At 45.9% G+C, this 25,156-nt stretch overlaps 1 protein-coding gene across 4 annotated transcripts in view; it reads right to left on the minus strand.

Annotated features, from left to right (window-relative positions):
- The window catches only part of TBC1D8 (TBC1 domain family member 8), a 142,513-nt gene that overhangs the window by 28,475 nt on the left and 88,882 nt on the right, over positions 1 to 25,156 (minus strand). For all 4 annotated transcript variants that reach the window (XM_004031511.4, XM_055378430.2, XM_055378429.2 and 1 more), the window contains exons 3-9: positions 23,750 to 23,868; positions 18,455 to 18,683; positions 14,731 to 14,971; positions 4,526 to 4,733; positions 2,809 to 3,003; positions 1,878 to 2,054; positions 365 to 515 (exon numbers count right to left, since the gene is read on the minus strand). In XM_004031511.4, coding sequence (XP_004031559.2) covers positions 365 to 515; positions 1,878 to 2,054; positions 2,809 to 3,003; positions 4,526 to 4,733; positions 14,731 to 14,971; positions 18,455 to 18,683; positions 23,750 to 23,868 — 1,320 coding nt within the window. The remainder of the gene's footprint in view (positions 1 to 364; positions 516 to 1,877; positions 2,055 to 2,808; positions 3,004 to 4,525; positions 4,734 to 14,730; positions 14,972 to 18,454; positions 18,684 to 23,749; positions 23,869 to 25,156) is intronic.

Genomic DNA, 25,156 nt, shown 5'->3' on the forward strand with positions numbered 1-25,156 from the left:
GGACTTTTTGTTTCATCTACTTTAGAGCTCACACACTATAGACACTTCACTTCCAGGGGGTTCTGAATAGAATTCTCAGCACTATGTAGAGCCTCGTGAAGGCATTTTTAAAAGAGTGGCCGTCACTGTGCCCAGACCTCGCATTTACCCAGTTGGACGCCACAGCCCAGAGGCCCAGGCAGCCTGACCCAGGTCCCACAGCTGACACAACAGGGAGTGGAAGTCCTCAGCTGGGAAATCACAGGAATGACTCAAAGACAGAACCATTTCATCTGCACATAAACACACGCACTGCTCGGGTCCGGGCTGTTCCTGTGTCCATGACAAAAAGAACAATTAGCTTCAAGACACCAAGAGCGCTTACCTGAGAAGAGAAGCCAGAGTCTCCCTCGCAAAGATTCAGGGATGCCCATGGCTACGAGCTTCCGAATCTTCTCTGTGCGAAACATACACACGGTTCTGCCGTATTCCACAAAGTGGTCATTCCACAGGCTTATTTTTATCTGTTCTCTGGACTGGAAATGGGAATATTCTTAATGTACAAAGAAGTCTGTCCTCACCACCCCCCACCCACCGATGCACCACTGGTAATGGAGGAAGTACTGCCCCTGCTCTCCGAGGGGCCAACAGCAACGGGCAAGGACACCTGTATGCAAGCCGCAAATATTTCTGAACCTTTACCGGGGGCACAGAGGATGCAAAGATGAATAACACAGAGTAAGGCCCTGCAGGAGCTCAGAGCCCAGTGGGAGCATGTATACAAATAAAATACAATTTCCTTAGCAAGGCTGATAACAAGGATATGTGAATCCAAGTATTAAAGTAGCCCAAATCAGATGGGAGGGAGCGGTGGTTAAGGGGGACACTGGGGGAAGCTTTCTCCGGATGTTGCATCTGCCAAAAAGACACTGGTCAGCTCAGAGGGCAAAGGGGAGTCCAGGGGCATCACAATTTCCCCTGAGCTTCCTGACAGCCAGAGGGAAAACTGAAACCTGAAAAAAACTGCATTGTTCTCATTAACAGAAATGAGAAAGATACCATTTCTCTAGGTAACTGAAAATACCTGAAATTACCCCTAGGTGGCAGGAATGTTTAGTGCCTTTTAAACTAGTTATTTACATTTGCTTTTAATTATCTGTATTCTCCAGTAATGGCAGAAATAAATACATATATTTAACATTCTCATACATTTTGTCAACAAAAGTTAATTAAGGATCCGGGTGTAAAGCCTATGAGAAGGCTCAGTTTTGGATAAATAAAACCAACAACAGATTTTACAGGAGCCATTAAAGCGACCAAAAATAAGCTCGGGTTAACAGGTTCACGGCCACTGCCCAGTGCTCATGGTCCAACGCAGCACCCTGCCTGCCATGGCCCCATTTCAAAGCACAACTTCCAGTATCTTTACCAGACTATACGTGACATTTCCCTCAAGTTCTCCCTACAAAGAGGAAATCTGTAAGTAAATATAGCAAAAATATTTCCAGTTTCGTAAAACTAGAAGACTGGTGACCCCTTCTCCCAGAAGACAAAAAAAAGGAAAAAGGAAAGCTATAACGAGGAGCACACAGACAGCACTGGCTGGAAGGAGAGGAACCCATTCTGTGCCTGGAGACCCCCAAGGGGCAGCGCAGCCAGCTCCACAGGCCCCACAGCTGAGAGCTGCGCAAGGGTAACCGAAGGGTGGGTGGGAGAGCAGCCCCTCAGTCCTCTGACCACCTCAGTGGTCACTTTTCACCCATGAGAACAAGAGGGAGGAGCAGCGTTAGCTTCCCAAAGTCAGGTGCCGCGTTCCATGGTGACTCAGACAGCTGGGCAACCCCTCCAAGCCCACGGCTCAGCTTTGTGGTCCAGCTTGGGCACCAGGCATCACCCACCATTCGGGAGTCAGGGTTCTGGCTGCCTGACTGCTGGAAGGCGGTGACCAGGGCATCGGGGTGCAGCAGCGGGCTCTTCTCTTTCTCACTCTCCTTGCTATTTTGAGAAGACATCATTTCAAGATCCCCAAATCTGTGGTCACTGCACATGCTTGTTGAATGAAACACGAGTGAAGCCTGCACAGCAAGAGAGACAGAGAGACAGAGAGAGAGAGGAGAGGAGAAAATCATGGCTTTAGTCGAGGGGACAGTCTTTGTTTTGCCTTTGGATGCACGGACATAGCAGACTTCAATGACTCAGAGGGAAGACAGACTGACGCCAGACCAGACAGGGCTCCTAGGAAGACATAGTCCCACTGCATGCTCCGGGTGAGGCTGTCCCGGTCCCCAGAACCTGGGTCCGCATCTGGGTCCATATGCAGTTCCTCATGGGCAGCCCCCGCCTCCCCTCAGCTTATGGACAGGAGGATGGCCACCCTGAGAAAGCAGCCCTGGGGCTGAGAGAGGCTGCACCTCCTTTTCTCCCCATCACTATTTTGGGTGAAAAAAGGTTGAGAAAGAGAAGAGACATGAAAAAAGGAGACCAGGCCCCAGCCACCCCAGGGCCACCTCTGCAGCTGCCCAACCTCAGGGCCGACAAAGCTCCGCTTTTAGCAGGTTACACGTGCCTCCAATCAGGCCATCCTTGAACCTCAGGAGCAGGGATAGCAACCCTTCTCACCTGTGAGGGGTGTCCCCGTCACCCCCTCCAAGCTGTGGGGCAATTCCCCACACCCTCTCAGGACAGCCGGCACATCAGAAATGACCGCAGACCACACACAGGCCCTACATTCTTCTCATCCCCACATGGTTCTCCTCATGGGTACTCCCCTTTGGAGACCACGGCCTGAGACATGAAGAAGGGGATCATCAGGGTGTGGAGGGACCATACCATGTCATCACCCGCAGAGGTGTCGTAGTGCACGGGGTGGTTGGCGTGGACCTGCTTCAACCTCGCAAGCAGCGCCTCCACCAGGCTGTCTCGGTCCCGGAGCTCAATGAACTGAAAGGCCACCTTGCTTCTGATACTGACAATGATGGGATGCGGCAGCAGGCTCGTGTCCTCCATCTTCTCGATGCTCACCACCTGCGCGAGAGGCAACATGCAGGGACAGAAGGGTGGGAGGAAGGTAGGCATGTTATTACATATGCAGAAGATGTCCCGAAACAGAGGGCAAGGCACAATCACTGCAGAAAGGAGATGATGCAACGGCGAGAAAGTGGCACTGCTCACCACCACCGCAAGGGGAGGCTGTGCAAGGCTGCATCAAGGGGCAACTGGATAGCAAAATGTGGTCTATCCATACATCGGCGTATGACCCAGCCTTGAAGAGGAGGGGAATTCGGACAGAGGCTCTGGCATGGATGAGCCCCGAGGGCATTATGCTAAGTGAACAAGGCCAGTCACAAATATTGTATGAATCCACTCATATGAGGTACCTGGAGGAGTGAAATTCATAGATACAGGAAGTAGAAGGATGGTTGCTAGGGGCTGGGGGAAGGGGAAGAGGGAAGTTGATTTATGGGGACCGTGTTTCCATTGTCAGTGATGAAAGAGTTCTGGAGATGGATGGTGCTGATGGTTGCACAGCAATGTGAATGTACTTAATGCCACTGAGCCACACACTTAAAATGGTTAAAATGTCATTTCTGGTTAGGTACACATTACCAAAAAAATTTTTTTAAGCATGTAAGTTGGCTCCTAGATTTCTTGCTCCACTAATAAGTAAAAATATTTGTAAAATGAAGACATCTACTACAGAATAATAACATGGAGTTAGGAGACCACAAGGAGTAATCCCAGCATTGTCAGAGGCCAAGTGGGAGGATCGATTGAGCCCAGGAGTTCGAGACCAGCCTGGGCAACACAGTGAAACCCTCCTCTCTAAAAAGAAGAAAAAAATAAGAGTTTTGAGTTTTTCCAAAGAAGAATGCTCAGTACGTTTGTTATCAGAAAGAAGAATCTGGAGGTCCTGACGTGTAAACAGAGTTGTGGGTACCATCTCACCAGAATTGCTGCCCTGAAGCCAAAGGACTGAGCTGCTCAGATCTGGAAGTAATCTGAGCCCCCATTTCCAAGAAGACAATTGCAGAATTTTATAGGAAGAAGGGACCTGATCCCTGTCAAAGGAAGCATTTTAAAATTTTTAACTGAAGTTCCAGGAGCATACAAAAGCCAGGCAATTTACCATTTATTTTTAAAAGGTGATGCTTTTTGTAGGTTGCTTTTTTTTCCTTTCTTTTTTTTGGTGAGTGAAAGGGGAGGATTCATTCCTAGGAGCTGCTGGAAAAATCTTTAATTGCTAGGTATGTACTTTTTAATAACAGCTTTATCAATAATGTGGAGGTTAGAGTCCCCTGTTTTCAGCAGTCACTTGTTGGCAAATTTCAGGATGCCATAGCAACAGCAGAAAAAGCAATGGCCGAATGGGTAATGGTCCAGTTCAGGCCATGCCTCCCTCAAGAAGCCCAGCCTTGGAGTCATCCATCTTTAGATGGCAAAACCGTGCCGTCTGAACTTCCCCTCCCACACTCCATCTCACAGCCAGCAACCTTGTGTTCAAACAACAAAAGGCTGCTTCGGGAAGCAGACAGTAGGGCCAGTCTACCTCTCTGAGTGGCAGGACGATCTTACAGCAGCCATCTTCTCTGCTGGCAAAGCAGATGTAGCTGTCAGAGGCAAACATCCGCCCCGCAGTGTGACAGCGACTGAACGGCGTCCAGAGCGAACAGTCCACAACCGCGTGCAACTTCTCCTTCCTCGGCAACCTGAAGAAAGCCCGGAAGAACTCATTCTGTGCTCTGGCTTCCAGGTCCCTGGGGAAGGACAGGGAGAGAAGAAGAAGAGATAGGAAAGGTGAATGGACAGACAAGATTACAAAGGAAAATACTTTTCCTTTTTTGTTTCATGTTATTTTTGAGACAGAGTCTCGCTCTGTCGCCCAGGATGGAGTGCAGTGGTGCGAGCTCAGCTCACTGCAACCTCCACCTCCCAGGTTCAAGTGACTGTCCTGCCTCAGCCTCCCAAGTAGCTGGAATTATAGGAACGCGCCACCGCGCCCGGCTAATTTTTGTATTTATAGTAGAGATGGGGTTTTGCCATGTTGCCCAGACTGGTCTCAAACTCCTGACCTCAGGTGATCCACCCACCTCGGCCTCCCAAAATGCTGGGATTACAGGCGTCAGCCACCGCGCCCAGCCAAGAAAATACTTTTAAAGCCACTGGCACAATTTGTATTTAAGTGAGTGCAAAAAGGCACCATGTCCTGTGCTGGTGCACGTGGGCATCCCACATTCTAACTGCATGGCCAACCTTCAGAACAAGGATGCAGAGCAGACGCGCTGCCTCTGCACAGAAGTAATTTAATAAACTCACAGGCCAAATAAGCATTCCTTCCTGGTTTGAGTAACACTGAGAATTACCAGAAAAACAACTGCTTAAGAATCCAAGTTTCAAAAAGTTTGATAACAAGTGGTGAGGAGGATGTGGGGAAATTGGAACCCTACCGCACTGCTGATGGGAATTAACATGGTGTGGTCATGTTGGTAAACAGTCTGGAAGCTCCGCAAAAGGCTAAAAACAGACTTAACACTTGACCAAGAAATTCCACTCCTAGGTAGATATACCCAAGAGAATTGAAAACGTGTGTCTTGCACATGAATGTTCTTAGCAGCATTATTTATGATAACTTAAAGGCAGAAATAACTCAAGTGTCCATTAACTGATAAGTGGATAAACAAAATGTAGTGTATCCATACAATCAAATATTGTTCAGCCATAAAAAAGGAATGAAGTACTGATGAGTGCCACAACAGAGATGAACCTTGAATATATTATACTGAGTGAAGTAAACCAGACACAAAAAGATGACATACTGCCTGACTCCATTAATATGAAATATCCAGAATAAGCAAATCTCTAGAGACAGAAAATAGATTACTGATTGCTCAGGGCTTGGGGGAAGAGAGAGAAATGGGAAGTGACTGCTCATGGGTACATGGTTTCTTTTTCTTTTTGGGGTGATGAAATGTTCTAAAATTGATTGTGGTGATGGTTGCACAACTCTGTGAATATGGTAAAAACCACTGAATGGTACACTTTTAAAGGATGTATAATAATTACATGGTATGTAAATTAAATCTCAAAAAAATTAAAAAATTTAATGCGGCCAGGCACGGTGGCTCATGCCTGTAATCTCAGCACTTTGGGAGGCCGTGCAGGTGGATCACTTGAGCTCAGGAGTTTGAGACCAGCCTGGACAACATGGCAAAACCCCATCTCTACAAAAAAATATAAACATCAGCTGGGTGTGTTGGTTCACACCTGTAGTCCCAGCTACTCCACCGGCTGAGATAAAAGGATCACTTGAGCCTAGGAGATAGAGGTTGCAGTGAGTCGAGATCGCGCCACTGCACTCTAGCCTGGGCGACACAGTGAGACCCTGACTCAAAAAAAAAAAATGTTTAGATGCGTATCTGACACACAGTAAGTAATCAATAAACATTAGTTATTATTATTATCTTTTTAAAAATATATATTTTAAGAATCCAGGTCGGGTGCAGTGGCTTATGCATCACATCAGTAATGACAAGAGAGAATGTTGATGAGGAGGAAAGAAGGATCCTAACCCCCAGGCAACCCTACATATCCTGATTTTTGGCTCTAAAACCAGTAAAGAAAGCAGCCAAATCACAATGTTTGAAAATACTGATCAATTTATGTCATATTCCAAAATTCTAGTAAGGGGGAAATTCCAACATACAGAGGGAAAGATTTTTCTCTTGCACTTTATAAAGTTCCTTATAAATATAAGGATGAAATTAGCACTTGCTTAAAGTCAGGAATATGAATTCTTGGCTTGCTTATGTACTCTGTAACCCCGAATGAGACTCTCTGTATCTCATTTTGATTGCTACAAAATGGGAATAATGTCTGAATGCTCTGCTTCAAGGGATCCCTGTGAATCTAAAATGATCCCCACAATATGGTAAAACAGAAATTAGGCATAGTACCTACAGTATGATCCCTTTACATAAATTCCTTAAAATTTCCAGACAGAGATGTGTACAAGGGCTTTATCTTAAGTGTTAACAGTGATTGTCTTTGCATAGTGGGACTTCCACTTTCCAATTTTATTTTGCTTACATTTTCTACATGACTACATATTAGCTTTAAAAAAAAAAACCTTAGCTATTTTCTTTAGGGAAAAGTACAACTTTTTGAAATGTTACATAAATGCCATAAATGCAAGATAGTAAACTCTCAACTCTGGAATCGGCTGCACACAGCTCAAGTGAGCTTTTCAGGCACGATCTGGTTGTGAGGCCCCGGAGATAAGACCTCACCTCAACCATGCCAGGCTGGGCTCCCAGACACACGCCTTTTCTGCAGCCCCTTCTAGGTCTCATGTCCACCATTACACAACTGACTTACAAGCAGCAGCCATCATACAGAGATGGCACAATCCATGGAATTTACTATCAAGCCCTCAAAAAGAGAAGACACAGAGAAAGTCCTCTGGACACATAGAGAAATTAAATTCTACAGATCACAATGGCTCCAGTTCCTGGGGGCCAAAGCTGCAGTTCCTTAAATGCCTGATACAACATGGACTACTGTTTCCATGGGCGCCTGAGCTGCCTCCAGAGAGGAGCTGGGAGAACACAGGAAAAGCACCATAAACGCTCTACCAGTTCATACACCGCAAGAATGGAACGCAAGGCCCCTCAAGAGGACCCCAAGTTGCCCAAGCTGACTATGTCTGGTGCATTTAAACTGGAAAACTTCCATCCTTGTCCGCAGAGCATGCTGGCTATGTTGGCTTTGACGAAAGTAAAATCAGCCCTTACTCCCTGCACGTATCTCACAAACGTGGTCCTAGTCGCCAGTGAGTTCACCTGTCATGTCAGCCTTCCTTCCTAGCTGGGCATCTCTTTCCCCTTAGGACATGGCTGAAGCCAAAGTGAATACATGGTGAGTATTCAAATCACAGAAGCTTGCACTGAGCCACCAGAAGGGTGGGAGTACTTGTATTTACATTTATTTTGCACCGAATCCCTCAAATTAAGAATAAGGTGTTCCAGGCTGAGCGTGGTGGCTCACACCTGTAATCCCAGCACTTTGGGAGGCCGAGCTGGGCAGATCACGAGGTCAGGAGTTTGAGACCAGCCTGGCCAACATGGTGAAACCCCGCCTCTACTAAAAATACAAAAATTAACTGGGCATGGTGATGGGCACCTGTAAACCCAGCTGCTCAGGAGGCTGAGGCAGGAGAATCGCTTGAACCCGGGAGGCAGAGGTTGCAGTGAGCTGAGATCACGCCATTGCACTCCAGCCTGGGCAACAAGAGCAAAACTCTGTCTCAAAAAAAAAAAAAAAAAGAATAAGGTGTTCCCATATCTGAGGCAACTAAACCATTTTGTTCTACCCAGTGCACCTGCTGCCTGAGTTCAATCGGCTTCTCTCTCAGTGGCTTCAGAGCAGCCTGGGCAAGCTGCACACAGTCTCCATTCCCCTTTCAGGGCTGTCCTCGCTTTCCCTGTAGACATCTGTCTTTTGCACGTTTGGGTAGCCAGAGACCAGAAACCTCAAGTTACAAACAAATAAGCAACAGGGGGGACTTTCCTAAGATCTGAGTTAGTTTCCTTCCTCCCTACTAGAAAGTTGTCTTCCAATTTCACCATTCATTAAATATGTATTATATACAAGATAGTTAAATTTCCAGCATAAATGAGATGAAGATATCGTGACTTTGAAAAGATGAGAAATCCTCGAGAAATCAGCTCTTTATGAAGTTTAGAATAAGACCATCCTATCCTTTAGGTCTGTTTCAAAGCAGATGTTAGTTTTGATGCTAAATATATCAACTTCTTTTACTGAACACCATCAACAACAAAGCCATTGCTCACAGCCCGCTTCTCAGACTTTCCAGTACTTCCTAAGTGCCTTCACTTTTCCTCCGTAGAGAAGAACAGACATTGGTGATGACCTGACATTCAGAAGGTGGCCACACAAGCCTGTAGGTCACCGCAGAAGCACCCCTATGAGGATGGAGACCATCCCAGCTACTGCAGCTACACCTACCCTCCAGTGCTGCACACACAGGCCAAAGCAATCACTCTAAGAGAGAGCTACAGCTAAGACTAGTGGGAGAAAGCGCCACCAATCACCTTTTTGTTTTTGTTTTTGAGACAGTTGCACTCTGTCGCCCAGGCTGGAGTGCTGTGGTGCAATCTCGGCTCACTGAAAGCTCCGCATCCTGGGTTCATGGGATTCTCTTGTCTCAGCCTCCTGAGTAGCTGGGATTACAGGTGCCCACCACCATGCCCAGCTAATTTTTGTATTTTTAGTAGAGATGGGGTTTCGCCATGTTGGCCAGGCTGGTCTCAAACTCCTGACCTCGTGATCCGCCCGCCTTGGCCTCCCAAAGTGCTGGGATTACCGCGACCAGCCCAACCACCCTATCTTAACACATGCCATTGATGAGACTGTAAGTAAGGAGGGAATAAATGTGGGTCAACCCGACTCTGGAACAATAAACATCAGATTTGTTGCTGAAGCTGAAATTAATATGTGCAATAATGCATGACAACTATGCAGAAGATTCTAGAAAAGTTACACATTCTTAAAAAAATTCAGCTTAATCCCAAGAGGACCCAAGAAGGTATGTATTTCTTTTATTTCTCTGCAAATCCAGAGTTATATTTGTCTCTCCTACTTTCAGTAAAGATGTATCAAAACAGGTTTCCCTTTCTCTCTCTCTCTCCCCATCCACCCACTAGAATGCTTTGGGAAGAACCCTGTCTGAGCTACACGCCAACTCTCGCTCCCTCTGGTCATTCGGCCCGCATCCAAGAGCCTACTGTGTGTCGGCAGGCTTAACGTTGCTTCCAGGCTTAACGCGTCCCCAAACTCAGGCTGCGTGACAGGCCAGGGCAGCTTGGCTCTCCCATGCTCAGCATGCAGGGACTTCCCATGTGTGCACTAGACAGAAAGCCTGGAGCCATGGCTCCTGCCCTCTTGGATAAGGGAGGGCAAACACAGTCCTCTGCGGTGAGTTTGCCTCATAAAGGAGCACACAAGGATTTCCAGTGGCTCTACGTGATGTGCCCCCCCGAGAGACCCATGGCCGGGAGGTGGCTCCCGCCTGTAATCCCAGCGCTTTGGGAGGCTGAGGCGAGAGGATCACTTGAGACCAGGAGTTCAAGACCAGCCTGGCCAACATGGCAAAACCCCATCTCTACTAAAAATACAAAAATTAGCCAGCATGGTGGTGCACACCTGTAATCCCAGCTACAAAGCAGGCTGAGGCAGGAGAATCACTTGAACCCAGGATGTGGAGGCTACAGTGAGCTGAGATCACGCCACCGCACTCCAGTCTAGGCAACAGAGCAACATTCTGCCTCTAATTAATTAATTAACTAAATCAAATCAAATCAGGGAAATATCAAGCTTTCTGAATCTAAAAACAAGGCCAGATCCACGTGCTTTTCCTCAAAGCCCAAGTCTGTATATAAAATATTTCATTTCTCAAATGTGTATTTACTCAGAATACCTTTCTTCTGTGACCCCCCCGAGGAGTCCTAAGGAAATGTGGATGAAGCTGCCATGCAGCTGCTAAGTAAGACACACTGCAGCCCACGGCCACTAGGCTCACCTGGCTGTCAGGCGCCAGCACAGGCGGTCGGCACGAAGGGCCCCTCATTCCTTTGGAAATCCGTCTGCACTAAGCACCTAAGAGACCAGGACCCTGACAACACAGGGCATCCGTAAGGCTGACGCTCAGAAAAAGGCTCATCCCTCCATCCTCTTCCTCCTGTCCTGTCCTAGAGAGAACCACCTAAGCCAACCTGCTGACAATCACCAAGCAGCTTGGGGACTGGGGTTGTGGAGGGTGAGACATGGGCCTTCTCTTGCAAGGTGGGGCCTGTCAGGCTGCAGGAGCCCCTGGGAGATGTCTTAAGTGGGCCAAGAGGACTCTGAGGCAGAGGAGGACTCGAGTGAGAATTAGAGGGATGAAAAGTCAAATAAATTACACAAAAGCGGCCCTAGTGGGAGCCGAGAAAGAAGAGCAGGAAAAGGGAGAGTGGGGGGAGGGGAGGAAAGGGGAAGGCCAAACAGGGTCTGCAAAGCCAGCCAGACCGGAGAGTTCAGAATCTGCCAGGCCATGAGGGACCAGGTTTCCCTGCTGAGGACACCTGCCTCTGGGCAGCCGCTATTCATCTTTATAAACCGGCAGAAAGAGCCTGCCTCGTGGGAAACAGAGTTTCCATTTACTGCACCGCTTTAATTCAGCTCTCCTCCAGCATCTTCAGCCAGTCAAAACAGATTGTAATTTGATTTAATGAAGCCCATCACTCTCCAACTACCCTCCCCAACAAAAAATAGCCGAATACGCTTTTGTTCACCCCACCATTCCCAACTTCGGGATATATCTTTTCTGTTTTGAGATTTCAGGATCGTCTTTTTTCCTTTCCGCTTCCCTCCCTCTGTTCCCTCTGTGGGAAGCTCCTCAGTCACTCTGCCCTCTTGGACTCTGTGGCTATGATGCAGGGATCCCTGGCCCAGGGCCTCCCCTGCGCCCTGTGAGGGCTGAGCCAGGTGACTCCCACGCCTGGCAACTCCAACCAGCCCAATCAACCGAGGGTGACAATGCACCCCCTACCCTCCCTGCTCCCAGGGGAGCTACGAGCGGCTTCGCACTGTGGCCATAAGTCCTGCTGGAGTGGCCACACATGGCAATCATGACTAATTGGCAATCTGAGGCTCACCCGGCTCGCGACCCCAAGGGCACCTTTCTGCAGCCATTATCTGGGAAGGGAAGGGAAAAGGGACCAACCAAAGAGAGCCAGGGAGCGAGCATGAAGAGACTGTTTTCCTCAGCTTTCAAACCTGGGCTCTCCTGGCAGGGCTTCAAGAAGACTGAGTCATTACCTGTTTATACCCACAGGCCCACGTCTCCATGACAAATGCTACAAATGAGAACTGGCCAGGAATTGGGAGGCAAGGTACATGCCTTTCACTTTCTGAGAAAGCTGCTGAACCTGCAGTCAACAGCTTGGCCCAGAAGCCTGCAGCCCCATCACAGGGCCAGCCCCACGCACCTGCAGGTACCCTGGCAGCTCAGCCCTGCCTAACACCAGGCCCTTTTTAGCCTTTCCTCTCCCCTCTTCTTTCTGATAATTCCCAGGGTAGAAGACAGAGGGGGAATGTCTTGTAGAATCTCCTTGAATTCTGGAATGTAAATGAAGGCTGCCAACTGATGGCTTTTCTCCAAAACCAGTTCTCTTACCACAAGGGATTTGGTGCTACAGGCCTTCAATGTATTCTTCCCTCCCTTCCACCCAAAACCAAAAAACACCACATCTGGAAGTGGAGCTGTGCCGGGATATCAGTAGATTTGTGAGGAATCACCGGAAATCCCAGCGCTGTGGGGCTGGCCAGAACAGCTGCTAGCAGGCCTCCAACTCCTGCAACTACACGGTTGCACTCACACGCCCATGTGCCCCACACACACAGGGAGAGGGGGAGAAGCTTCAAATGGTGCTCCTGTGAGCCCTCTAGCAACTCACACAAGCCAGGCTTGTTGCTTCGGGGCTTCCTGCGACTTTCCCATTTTTAAGATATCTTTGTAAGCTGCACTAAAAGGACTCAGATACCAACTACTGTAGAGGCATTTGAAGAAATACAGGAGGGCATGGCACCCACTGTACTGGACTGTCTTGCTTTTAAAACAGGTGCTCCTAAGATGGAGGCTGAGAGACCATCATGGGGAGCCTGGGGCTGAGAGGTGCAGGTCCAAATCCCAAAGGACACTGCCCCAAGCGTGTCCTTTCACGGGGCAACGAGCACCCCCTCACCCTCCATCTCAGATTATCAGAGGTGGCACAAGACCATGTGAAATTCCTTGGAATCTTAACCAAAAAAATCAAGAGCATTTGTGTTTGATTTCACCTAACTCATGACTACATATGATCCATTTTAAAACAAATGGACACAGTAGGAAGGGGCTTTGAATTCTTTCTGAACACATCAAACCCTCAGCATGCTGCCGTTCACAGGCCATGAATGAGGGGACACTCTCTCCCCCACACATTGAGAAAAGACAGAGGACAGTGCGTGGATTTCAAGAATAATAAGTCTTTTTAAAAAAAAAAAAAAAAAAAAACACTATATTATTACTGAACACTAACTTTAGAGCTTTGAAGGAACTTGGCATGTCATCCAGCCCAAGTATGGAAGACTAAATCTCAGAGAAATCACATTTGAATATCAGTATTTGTCTTTTCACAACTTATTTCACTCAACATAATGTCCTCAAGGTTCATCCATGTGGTAGCATGGGTCACAATTTCCTTCCTTTTCAAGGCTGAGTAATATTCCATTGTGCAGCTCACATTTTGTTGATGACTTCATCTCTTGCTGGACACTCAGATTGCTTCTACCTTTTGGTGACTATGAATAATGCTGCTGCAAACACGGGCGTATAAATAGCTCCGAGCCCCTGCTTTCAATTCTTTAGTGTATATACCCAGAAATGGAATTGCTGGACACTAGGATAATTCTGCTTTTAATTACTTTTGCACCAAGATAATAAAAAATAACTAGTGGTTCTTTAAAAATTAAAAATAAAAACTTTGGATAATAAAGTTGAACTTCCTTAAAGCAACAAACAATTCAAACAACTATCTCACAAGTCTCTAGGATTAGTATCAATTTGTGGCAAACAAACCACATAGCATACTGACTTACACTATTAGTGAGGAATATTTCTGATGACAAAGTGGTACCAAAAATAGGTCCAGCTGTCCTGAAAATGTTTTCTACAAACTAATTTCCTGTGAAAAGACAAAATGTCAGCCAGGCACAGTGGCTCACACCTGTAATCCCAGCACTTTGGGAGGCCGAGGCGGGTGGAACACGAGGTCAGGAGTTCAAGACCAGCCTGGCCAACATGGTTGAAACTCCGTCTCTACTAAAAATACAAAAATTAGCTGGGCGTGGTGGTGGGCACCTGTAGTCCCAGCTACTCGGGAGGCTGAGGCAGGAGAATCGTTTGAACCTGAGAGGCAGAGGTTGCAGTGAGCCGAGATAGCACCATTGTACTCCAGCCTGGGGGACAGAGAGATTCTCCATCTCAAAAAAAAAATAAAAAAAGAAAAAGAAAAGACAAAATGTCTTAATGTTCACTAGCAAAGCACAGTGCTCCACAGATTTCTATTATGCAGCTGCCCATACTACATTTCTTTTTTTTTTTTGAGACAGAGTCTTGTTCTGTCGCCCAGGCTGGAGTGCAGTGACGGCATCTCAGCTCACTGCAAGCTCCACCTCCCGGGTTCACGCCATTCTCCTGCCTCAGCCTCCTGAGTAGCTGGGACTACAGGCGCCTGCCACCACACCCAGCCAATTTTTTTGTATTTTTAGTAGAGACGGGGTTTCACCATGTTAGGCAGGATGGTCTTGATCTCCCGACCTCGTGATCCACCCGCCTCAGCCTCCCAAAGTGCTGGGATTACAGGCGTGAGCCACCGCACCCGGCCCTACCCTTACTACATTTCTAAAAGCATTCTTTATGAAAATCAATTTTGAAATAATATCTGAAAACTTGAAGTCCACTGCATAAATGAAATGAGTAATCATCATTTCTGTCATATCTCTGTCGAGATTAACGACATACAAAAATCTGGATTATGCCACAAGGGAAATTTAAATCTAACATAACCAAGGCTAACAAAAGCACTTGTACATAAGGGATGGGCACAGCTCATGGGTCCCCCGTGCGGGTGGGAGACACTCTAGAACAGTTGCTTTCACCTCTTGGTGATCTGGCTCGGCTCCTGCAGATCGGGGTCGAGGTCAAAGACCTCATTATCCAGCAGCCTTCGCAGCGTCACGTCGGCCAGCTGCTCCATGACCTTAAACACCTCATCCAGGTTCAGGAACATGGAGAAGTCACGCTCCTTATTCTGCGTGGTGATTCGGATGGTATCCGTCAGAAAGACATTGGACGTTCTTTCTAATTTCTGGATATCAACCCACGGAACTACAAGTTTAACTGTAAGAGAAAAGGGTGAAATACATATTATGCCATGAAATTTGAGCCAAACTTGAGCGTGTCAGCAAGCAACTATCCAAAGCTCTCCTTAGGCCAATGTGTAAATGCCTTTTTAAAAAATCTTTTAAGTTCAGGGATACAGGGATACACGTGCAGGTTTGCAATATAGGTAAACTCATGTCATGCGGGCTTGTTGTACAGATTATTTCATCACCCAGGTGTTAAGCCTGGTACCCATTAGTAATTTTTTCTGATCTTCTCCCTCCTCCCACCCTCCACCCTCAAATAGGTGCCTGTGTCAGTTCTTCCCCTGTATGTTGTCCATGGGTTCTCATCATTCAGCTCCCACTTCTAAGTGGAAACATGGGGTATTTGGTTTTCTTGCGTGTTAATTTGCAAAGCATAATGGCCTCCAGCTCCATCCATGTTCCTGCAAAGGACATGAGCTCACTCTTTTTTATGGCTGCATAGTATTCCATGGTGTACATGTGCCACATTTTCTTTATCCAGTCTACCAATGATGGGCATTTAGGTTGATTCCATGTCTTTGCTATTGTGAATAGTGCTGCAATGAACATATGCACATATGTGTCTATGGTAGACGATTTATATTCCTTTGGATATACACCTAGTAATGGTATGGCTGAATTGAATGGTAGTTCTACTTTTAGTTCTTTGAAGAATCGCCACACTGTTTTCCACAATGATTGAGCTAATTTACACCAGCAATACCATTCTGGACATGGGAACAGGCAAAGATTTTATGATGAAGATGCCAAAAAGCAATTGCAACAGAAGCAAAAACTGACAAATGGGATCTAATTAAGTGAAAGAGCTTCTGCACAGCAAAAGAAACTATCAACAGAGTAAACAGAAGCCTACAGAATAGGGGAAGTTTTTTGCAAACTAGATATCTCACAAAGGTCTAATATCCAGCATCTATAAGGAACTTAAACACATTTACAAGAAAAAAACAAACCACCCTGTTAAAAAGTGGCCAAAGGACATGAACAGACACTTTTCAAAAGAAGATATACATGCGGCCAACAAGCATATGGAAAAAAAAAGCTCAACATCACTGATCATTAGAGAAATGCAAATTAAAACCATAATGAGATGCTACCTCATACCAGTCAGAATGGCTATTACTAAAAAGTCAAAAAATAACAGATGCTGGCGAGGTTGTGGAGAAAAGGAAACACTTATATGCTGCTGGTATAAATACCTTTAAACCAGAGCAGGAAAGAAGAGCACAGACCACTTGCCAGCTGTTGGTCAAAACCCAACTCATGTTCTAATGGTTTTCTTAAAGATCTCAGTAAAACTTCCCAAGCTGCTGGCTACTGCATGTTGCAAAGGAACACTATTCTGAAATACCAAGTTAACAACATATACCTTTCTCAAGAATATTTAAACTTCAACAGTTATGCAAAAGTTTCTGAATCTACATAAATTCTGGTTTCAAAAACAGCATTCACGGTGTAAGCTATGGGAAAAAGAGGTGTGTAAATGAGGATCATTCATGATCTCGTTCAGAGAAATGGACTTAACATTTAGCCTGTGTCAATAACAGTTGTTAGAGTCTTAGAAGACAGAGTATAAGCAGTTTTTATGAAACTTTAAAAAAGTAACATAGTACAAACAGTACATTTTAGAAACACCTGGTCTAGTCTCAGAAAGGTTGCTAACAGCAGTAGCCAGGGCTGGCAATACAGAGCCAGCAATGAGAACAGAAAGTCTAAACATCTGGCGGCTTGCTGTCATCAGAGAAGCATGCAGAACCCCTGAAAATCAGAAATGTCACCACATATTAGGAATCATTTATTTTTCCTAAATCTTTTTTTTTTTTTTTTTTTTTTTTTTTTTTGAGGCAGAGTCTTGCTTTGTCACCCACGCTGGAGTGCACTGGTGCAATCTCGGCTCACTGCAACTTCCGCCTCCAGGGTTCAAGCGATTCTCGTGCTTCAGCCTCCCGAGTAACTGGGACCATAGGCGTGCACCACCGTGCCTGGCTAATTTTTGTATTTTTAGTAGAGGCAGGGTTTCCACTGTGCCTGACCTATTTTTTCCAAATCTTATCCTCCTAACACAATAAGGTTTAGTGACAATCACTAATAAGTGTCAGAAAACAATTCATTTTCCTTTTCAAATAGAGAATGACTGTTTTTATTTTTACCATTTCTTTCCATTTATCTTGCAATACCACTTTCAGTGCTTTAATAATTTTAAAGGCCAAATTTCTGCATCAGGCTCAACAATAAACTTCTCCAGCTACTTCTAGCTGCTTTCATAAAAACTCTTTTATACACAGGTATATGCTCCACCTACACCACCAACTTTCATTCATTAAGTATCTCCTTTGCGAAGCGCCTGCCCTGCATTGAAGGAGCTTGTTCACACAGAGAAAACAGACATGCATATTAGTAAGTGACCACTGACTTGCTGGGACCCAGCATAAAAATGCAAATACAGTACAAATAATACAGGGATCAGGGAAGGCTTTTGGATGTGACAAAATCTGAACTGAATTTTGAAGGATGACGGATGAATAGGAGTTTCCAATAGGCTAAGTACAGAGAAAGGAAAGAAAGCCAGGTGTACTTTGAAAAGCATTTCAAAAAGAAGGAAGGTGGCCAAGGTTAGGCCAGGGCACACTTCGAGGGTGTGGAAGGGCTGTGCAGATAGGGTGTATATCCTAGAGCATCAGAACCAAGGCTGGCGAGCTGGAAAAGGAACACCACGTGCCAGAAGCCAGCCACAGCAGACACTCAAGAGAAGCTCCTCTCACTGGTTCAACTTGAAATATAAATGAAGAAAGAAAACAAAATCACACACTCACATATGCAGCATCCATACTACCCAACGTGAGCACTTTTGGTAACAATATTTGGTTCTGGAAGAAGTTTCCGTGGGAATGACTTTTTAAACACTCAATACACAATTGACACTTGTGGCTTCTCTTTTTCACCTTGGAATCCCATTGCCTAGGACAATTCCTGCCACTGGAAAAATAGGTGAGCAGTGAATCAGTGCATGAATCTCAAGGAAATAGTGAAGAATTCCCCTTCTGGAAGTGACTGCATATCCAGCCAGTCTTCCAAGGCGCAGTCCTGACCTTCAGCGCCAGGAATTTTTTTAACGGCCTGCTTTGTTAATAAGCAGGAATATGTTCTCCACTCTGAGAAATATTAAGCCATCAGTGATAACACTATGTTTTCTAAACAACTTACAGTAGTAAAAACCCTTTAGTGGCTATATAAAGTGAACTATACAGGATGTTTCTTGAAGCAGTAGAAAAAGTGAATTCTCCAGATCTAATCCCCTGCTAGCAGTAGCATATATAAGTAATCAAGTGTCACCTGGTGTCATCTCCACCATTTATTTAAATCTGTCCAACTCTTCCTGTTAACGGCCCTTCCTGGGAGCAGCGCGGAGTCCCGGGGGCCAACTTTATCTTGGAAGAGCCTGCCAGGCCTCACTTACGTTCCTTGCCCAGGAAGAAGGAGTAGAAGCAGAGGTGGTTGATGCTGAGGTACAGCCAGCCCTGGCGGGGCACCCTGCCCTTCCAACAGCAGCAGGAGTAGTAGGTGACCAGCTTCTCCGCCTCGGGGAAGTTGAACCTGGCCTCGAACTTCACCAGGGCTTCTCGGAATTTCTCGGGTTCCTCCTCCTGCTCGGCAAGCCTGCTGCTGGTCTCCTCGGCTATCAGAGCCTGACACACAGAGATGACAGTCCCTGCTCAGTGAGTCAGCAATGGGAAGGCAGGGGGTGCAAGGGACAGGAAGCAGGAGGGACTGAGGCGCACAGGCCCCCGAGAAGTGTGCGCTGCTTCAACGACAGACACACCTGACAAGGAGAATGGCTCAGCCGTGTCATCCGTCAGCCACCCAGACACACGGCTGCAGCAAAAAAAAAAAGGAATGGCAGTCGGGGTCAGAAAACCCAAGAACCAGTCTCTCACTCGGCCGCTTACCGATCATGAGGCTCTGGGCAAATCATTTGACTTCTAAGCCCAGTTCTCAAACAAACAATCATCTTCTTTTCTCTTTTTTTGGAGACGGAGTTTTGTTCTTGTTGCCCAGGCTGGAGTGCAATGGCATGATCTCAACTCACCGCAACCTCCACCTCCTGGGTTCAAGTGATTCTCCTGCCTCAGCCTCCCAAATAGCTGGGATCACAGGCATGCACCACCACACTGGGCTAATTTTGTATTTTTAGTAGAGACGGGGTTTCTCCATGTTGGTCAGGCTGGTCTCGAACTCCCAACGTCAGGTGATCCACCCGCCTCAGCCTCCCAAAGTGCTGGGATTACAGGCGTGAGCCACCACGCCCGGCCACAAATGATCATTTTCTAAATCTTCCCTATAGGCATATAAGGGTAAAAGGACTGGCTCAGGCTTGTGAACTCAGCATCAATCCCAAGGAACTACCCAACTTTAAGGTAAAAGTTAGTCCTTTGAGCGTCCAGGTGTGGTGGCTCACACCTGTAATCCCAGCACTTTGGGAGACGGAGGTGGGCAGATCACTTTAGGCCAGGAGTTTGAGACCAGCCTGACCAACATGGTGAAACCCCATCTCTACTAAAAATACAAAAATTAGCCAGGTGTGGTGGTGCACCTGCAATCCCAGCTACTTGGGAGGCTGAGGCACAAGAATCGCTTGAACCCCGGAGGCAGAGGTTGCAGTGAGCCAAGATTGTGCCACTGCACTCCAACCTGGATGACAGAGTCCTCAAAAAAAAAAAAAAAGTTAGTCTTTTGAGAAAAACTCATGAAGATCTTCCTCATTAGGTTCAAAAATGTTGGTATTTAAGGCTACTACCTGCCTGACTGTGTGGCTCACTTTGTAGCCTTAAATGGATATTGGCCAAGGTTCCCGAGGTCATAAATAACCTCCAAAGCACTCGGGTCTATGGGAAAACAAAACATCTACATCTATAATTTTTTGCCGAAACTGAGTAACAAGTAGTGTCCTTCATAATCTGGGGTGGTGGTAGAAGGGCCTAGAATTCAAGCTTGTGGCCTATTTGTTCCTAATTGACAACTCATTGCTAACATCAGAAATCTGATTTCCCATCCCTGGGAGCTCACCACAAAATCCTTCCCTGAGAATATCTTCTTGGTACCTTCATGTGAGCAGCTGTTTAGGAACTCCTGGGCCCCAAGCCTCACATATGCTACCTGATTATAAAAATACATTTATAATTCAAATCCCAGCTACTCAGGAGGCTGAGGCAGGAGAATCATGTAAGCCCAAAAGTTTGAGGCTACAGTGCACTATGATGGCAACTGTGAACAGCCACTGCACTCCAGCCTGGGCAACACGGCAAGACCCCATCTCTAAAAATACACACATATATATAAATACTTCTATCATTTATTTTTATTAACATTTCCCTTTTTTTTTGTAGGTATGTCTCATGAAAAGCTATGTCCCTCAAGACAAGACTACTTTTTGGGTATTGTTATCAAACCCTGCACTACTTTATAAGCTATTTTCAAAATTAAACCTGAGCACTGACATTAAAATAACAATGTAATGTAAAATTATTATTATTATTATTATTTTTTTTTTTTTTTTTTTGAGACGGAGTCTCGCTCTGTCGCCCAGGCTGGAGTGCAGTGGCGCGATCTCGGCTCACTGCAAGCTCTGCCTCCCGGGTTCATGCCATTCTCCTGCCTCAGCCTCCCGAGTAGCTGGGACTACAGGTGCCCGCCACCACGCCTGGCTAATTTCTTGTATTTTTAGTAGAGACGGGGTTTCACCGTGTTAGCCAGGATGGTCTCGATTTCCTGACCTCATGATCCACCCGCCTCCCAAAGTGCTGGGATTATAGGCGTGAGCCACCGCACCCGGCCTAAAATTATTTTTAAAAGAAATCTGGAGGCTGATGAAATTTCAAGTGATTTTTATTTTCTTCATTATGTTTTTCTCTATTTCCCACATTTCATTTAACAAGACATTATACATTAATGAAGTTCTAGTTAAGAGAGATGAGTATTTTTGAAAAGCATATCTAATATATAATGAGTGCTGAGCTCTCCCCTTGCCCTGGAAGTGAGGCGTGGAGGGGTCTTTATGAAGGCTCTGGAGCAGACAGGCAGCAGGCACGGCTGCAGGGTGGGACCCAGTGGCTCCTGATGCAGGCATGAGGTGGCCGTGCTGACCCCTGCCTTCCTTGAAGTGTGGTTTCTGGTTATAGGCACAGCTTGAAACAGGGATTTTTTAAAAGTTTTTTAGAGTCATCAAAGGTTCAGGATATGAGTAGGAAAGCCTCTATTCCCAGATCCTTAGGATTTGGCCAGAGGAAAGGGAGATCAAATGTCACGCTGTGCTCCCAGGCTCAGGCCAGGCAGGCCCCTCACTCCCCAGCCCTGCCTCCTCAGGAATTATTTTTCAAAGCATTTTAGCTTCAAAGTGTCAGGGACTAGAATATGTCACCCCAAAATATGCCACTTTGGCATAAGGATTATTTTGAGCTGAAGAAAACTGAGAAACCACAAACACCAAAAAGGCTCTCTGTCTTTCCCTGGCATTTGCCTAAAAACAGGACCTGTTTTTAAAGGTCCATTTGTCGAGGTGTGTCCTGCTCCTGTACCAGAAAGAGGACTTTGACTCTCAATCACCAGAAACAGCTCTTGACCCTCCCAAGTCCAGAAACAGCCCTGAGAGGAATCTACATAACAAACCTCACTAAAATAACCCTTAGCTTCTATGAGTTTCTCACACAGTACACTGCCCCAAAAGCGTAAAGGCCTTTTCCCTAGTCTTGACACCTTTCTACAAATGCACTGTTCTTTGCTGAGATGCTATGTAAGCCCAAGTGCTAACCACCCCTGTGCGTTACTCATCACTGAGTTTCTGTTACACATATGCATGCTTTTGTGTTCAAATAAAGTCTGTTTGGCTGGGCGTGGTGGCTCAGATCTGTAATCCCAGCACTTTGGGAAGCCAAGGCAGGAGGATTGCTTGAGCGCAGGAGTTCGATCAGCTTGGGCAACATAATGAGACCTCGTCTCTACAAAAAATAAAAACATTAGCCAGGTGTGGTGGTGTGTGCTTGCAGCCCCAGCTACATGGGCGGCTGAGGCAGGAGGATCACTTGAGCCTGGGAGGTCAAGGCTGATGTGAGCCACGATTGCACCACTACACTCCAGCCTGAGTGACAGAGCAAGACCCTGTCTCAAAAAAACAACCAACAAAAATAAACTCTGTTTTTCTCTTGTTAATCTTTTGTAAGTGTAATTTCCAGGGCCCCAGCCATGAAATCTAGGAGAGTCAAGGACAAGTTTTCTTATTCTACAGAAGCCGTTTTAAAATCACTGTAGCGAAAGTTAATTTTCTTCCTCCAAATTAAGAAGAGCAACACCTAAATCAAATAACCACTACAACTTGCATTAGACCAAGAAACGCAGGGTAAGTGTGAAAAATAGCGCTGAATGGGGCCTTTCTGTAGCTACCCCAGTATGACCTGACCCAGGGAAGTGAGCCACAGTTGGCTGGGCCAGGATGAGGGCTGACCCGAGCCCACCAAGGCCTAGCCCACCCCCTAACCCCACAAGCCAGGTATAACTCCAAGAAGACATTGTCAAGCTGGCTGGACTTGGGATGCCTTCCCTTTCACCAAATCCCACAAGTATCCCCCAGTCCCCAAAGGAAAAAATTTTGTTCCTCCAAAATCAAAAATCTGCTTTGACACCCTTTACTGAAAGCCATAGCACTTGAGGTATTAGAAAGCCAAGCTTTTTGCAGAAAACAAACAAAATCGAAGGGCTAGGAGGTTTTACCCTAAGGAAGGAAAACTGTATCATACGCTAATGTGTTAAAGTATTTAATGAGAGAGTTAAATTTAGAATGAGAAACCATCTCTCCCAACCCGATGGGGCTTTTAAAGCACTGATTACCCATCATGTTATTGCAGTGAGGCCAGTTATATAAGACTGTAACTCACAGGAGGTATCACAGATACCTCCCAAAATATTCCTCTCTTGCCAACTCAAAACTTAATTGGCTTTCATTACATTTAATTTACATATTTTAAGAATAAACATCCACTTCTAGCAGGAGGAAAGTGGTAGATCCAACAGAATAGTGTGACAAGATGTCACAACTGCAAAAAAAAAAAAAAAAAAAAGGTGATTTAAGAAGTCAAATAATGTGTTGCTCTGCGGAAACATAAATCTTAACATAATTTTTTTTTCCTGGGATAAAAAAAAGGCCTTCACTCCTGTAAAGGATAACAAAAACTAAGTCTGAGAATAAAGTCTTTTTTATTTTTTATTTTTTTTTTGAGACAGAGTCTCGCTTTGTCACCCAGGCGGGAGTGCAGTGGCTCTGTCTCGGCTCACTGCAAGCACCACCTCCCGGGTTCACGCCATTCTCTTGCCTCAGCCTCCCGAGTAGCTGGACTACAGGTGCCCGCCACCATGCCCAGCTAATTTTTTTGTATTTTTTAGTACAGATGGGGTTTTACCGTGTTAGCCAGGATGGTCTCGACCTCCTGACCTCGTGATCTGCCTGCCTCGGCCTCCCAAAGTGCTGGGATTACAGGCGTGAGCCACTGTGCCCAGCCAAGTCTTTTTTTTTTAACATGTCAGGTGTATTTTGCTAGACTGACTACAAAGTTAAGACAGGTGATAAATGAAACTTATTTGGCATTACGTATTGAGCCAAAAAGTTCAGTTAGTAGGAAAAACTGTTAGTATGCTACAGTGTTCGGAATGTCTTAAGGAAGAAAGATGGAAAGATGGGGAGAAACATTAAACTCAGGGGACCTACCTTTACCTTCCCTTTGACAAAACTGGCAATGTCATCTTTATTATCAAAGACGGACAAGGTGTGGAGGAGATTTTGTTCCAGCCAGTCCCAGTGCTGATTGATTTCCTCTAATGTTGCACCTGGATTCAAACAGAAAAAGATACAGAGATTTAAAAATGCAATAGAAGTAATTCCTAGAACATTAACTCATTTTCTAAATATTGTGTATCCCCATGTTGATGTTAAAACATCTGGCCTTGGCCAGGCGCGGTGGCTCACGCCTGTAATCCCAGGACTTTGGGAGACCAAGGCAGGCGGATCACAAGGTCAGGAGATTGAGCCATCCTGGCTAACACGGTGAAACCCTGTCTCTACTAAAAATGCAAAAAATTAGCCGGGCGTGGTGATGGGCACCTGTAGTCCCAGCTACTCGGGAGGCTGAGGCAGGAGAATGGCGTGAACCTAGGAGGCGGAGCTTGCAGTGAGCCGAGATGGCATCACTGCACTCCAGCCTGGGCGAGAGTGCGAGACTCCGTCTCAAAAAAAAAAAAATCTTGCCTCTCATATCCTGGGCCACAGTTTGCCAGATGAAAAGGAAGGCACCCCCACAGGGGCCGTGGTGCTCCTCCCTGCAGCACTGGGATGTGCAAGCGTCACTCCCACTGCCACAAAGATGGGCCAGGTGGCCAAGTGAGTTACCGCTGGGACTGTTCTATGACCATCCCACCCACCCGACTAACGCAAAGAACTCTGACCATCTCCACTCAAATGACAGAAACATTTCTAATGATTCAGCTACTCTGGCATGGAACAAGCCCCAAGTAGCAGACCAATCCTGAGCAGCCTTGCAAAGTTCTCCCATGAAAACAAGGGTGCCTTCAAGAAGTACTAAAGCCCAAGTCCACAGAGGAATGAGCCTCTTGCCAGGGCCAGGGACTGCCACTTGCACCCAACATTGCTGCAACACAACAAGCAAGGGCCTAGGAAATTTACAGCTTACAAATGCATACTTCATATCATTTATAGCAATGACTGTTAAAAACATACATTAAAAGAGGTCTTATGGTACATGTTAAAATAGAAACACAAAAGCATTAAATCAAAGGCGTAAATTCATTTCTTTCAATGACAATTTTTTTAAATCACCACATTATTAAAGCATTAAGCAAAAAGCTTAGTCATTTTAGTTGTCTGTACTTCCTCTCTATTCTCATCATCTCTACTGGACAATGGGCACTTTAACACAGGGACTATTTCCAGCTCCTCATGAAGAGCCTGGCACACAGCAGATGCTCAGTAAGCACACGACTAGAAGCACACATGGTCCTGGACAACAAAAGGCATGTGGGCATCAGGTGTTTCTACTGTAGGCAGGTTTCCAAAATGGGAAGCAGGAGATATTCTAACCTCAAAGAAATTAGACAAACA

The sequence above is a fragment of the Gorilla gorilla genome, chromosome 12, assembly GCF_029281585.2.
Source record: "Gorilla gorilla gorilla isolate KB3781 chromosome 12, NHGRI_mGorGor1-v2.1_pri, whole genome shotgun sequence".
NCBI classification, from domain to species: domain Eukaryota; kingdom Metazoa; phylum Chordata; class Mammalia; order Primates; family Hominidae; genus Gorilla; species Gorilla gorilla.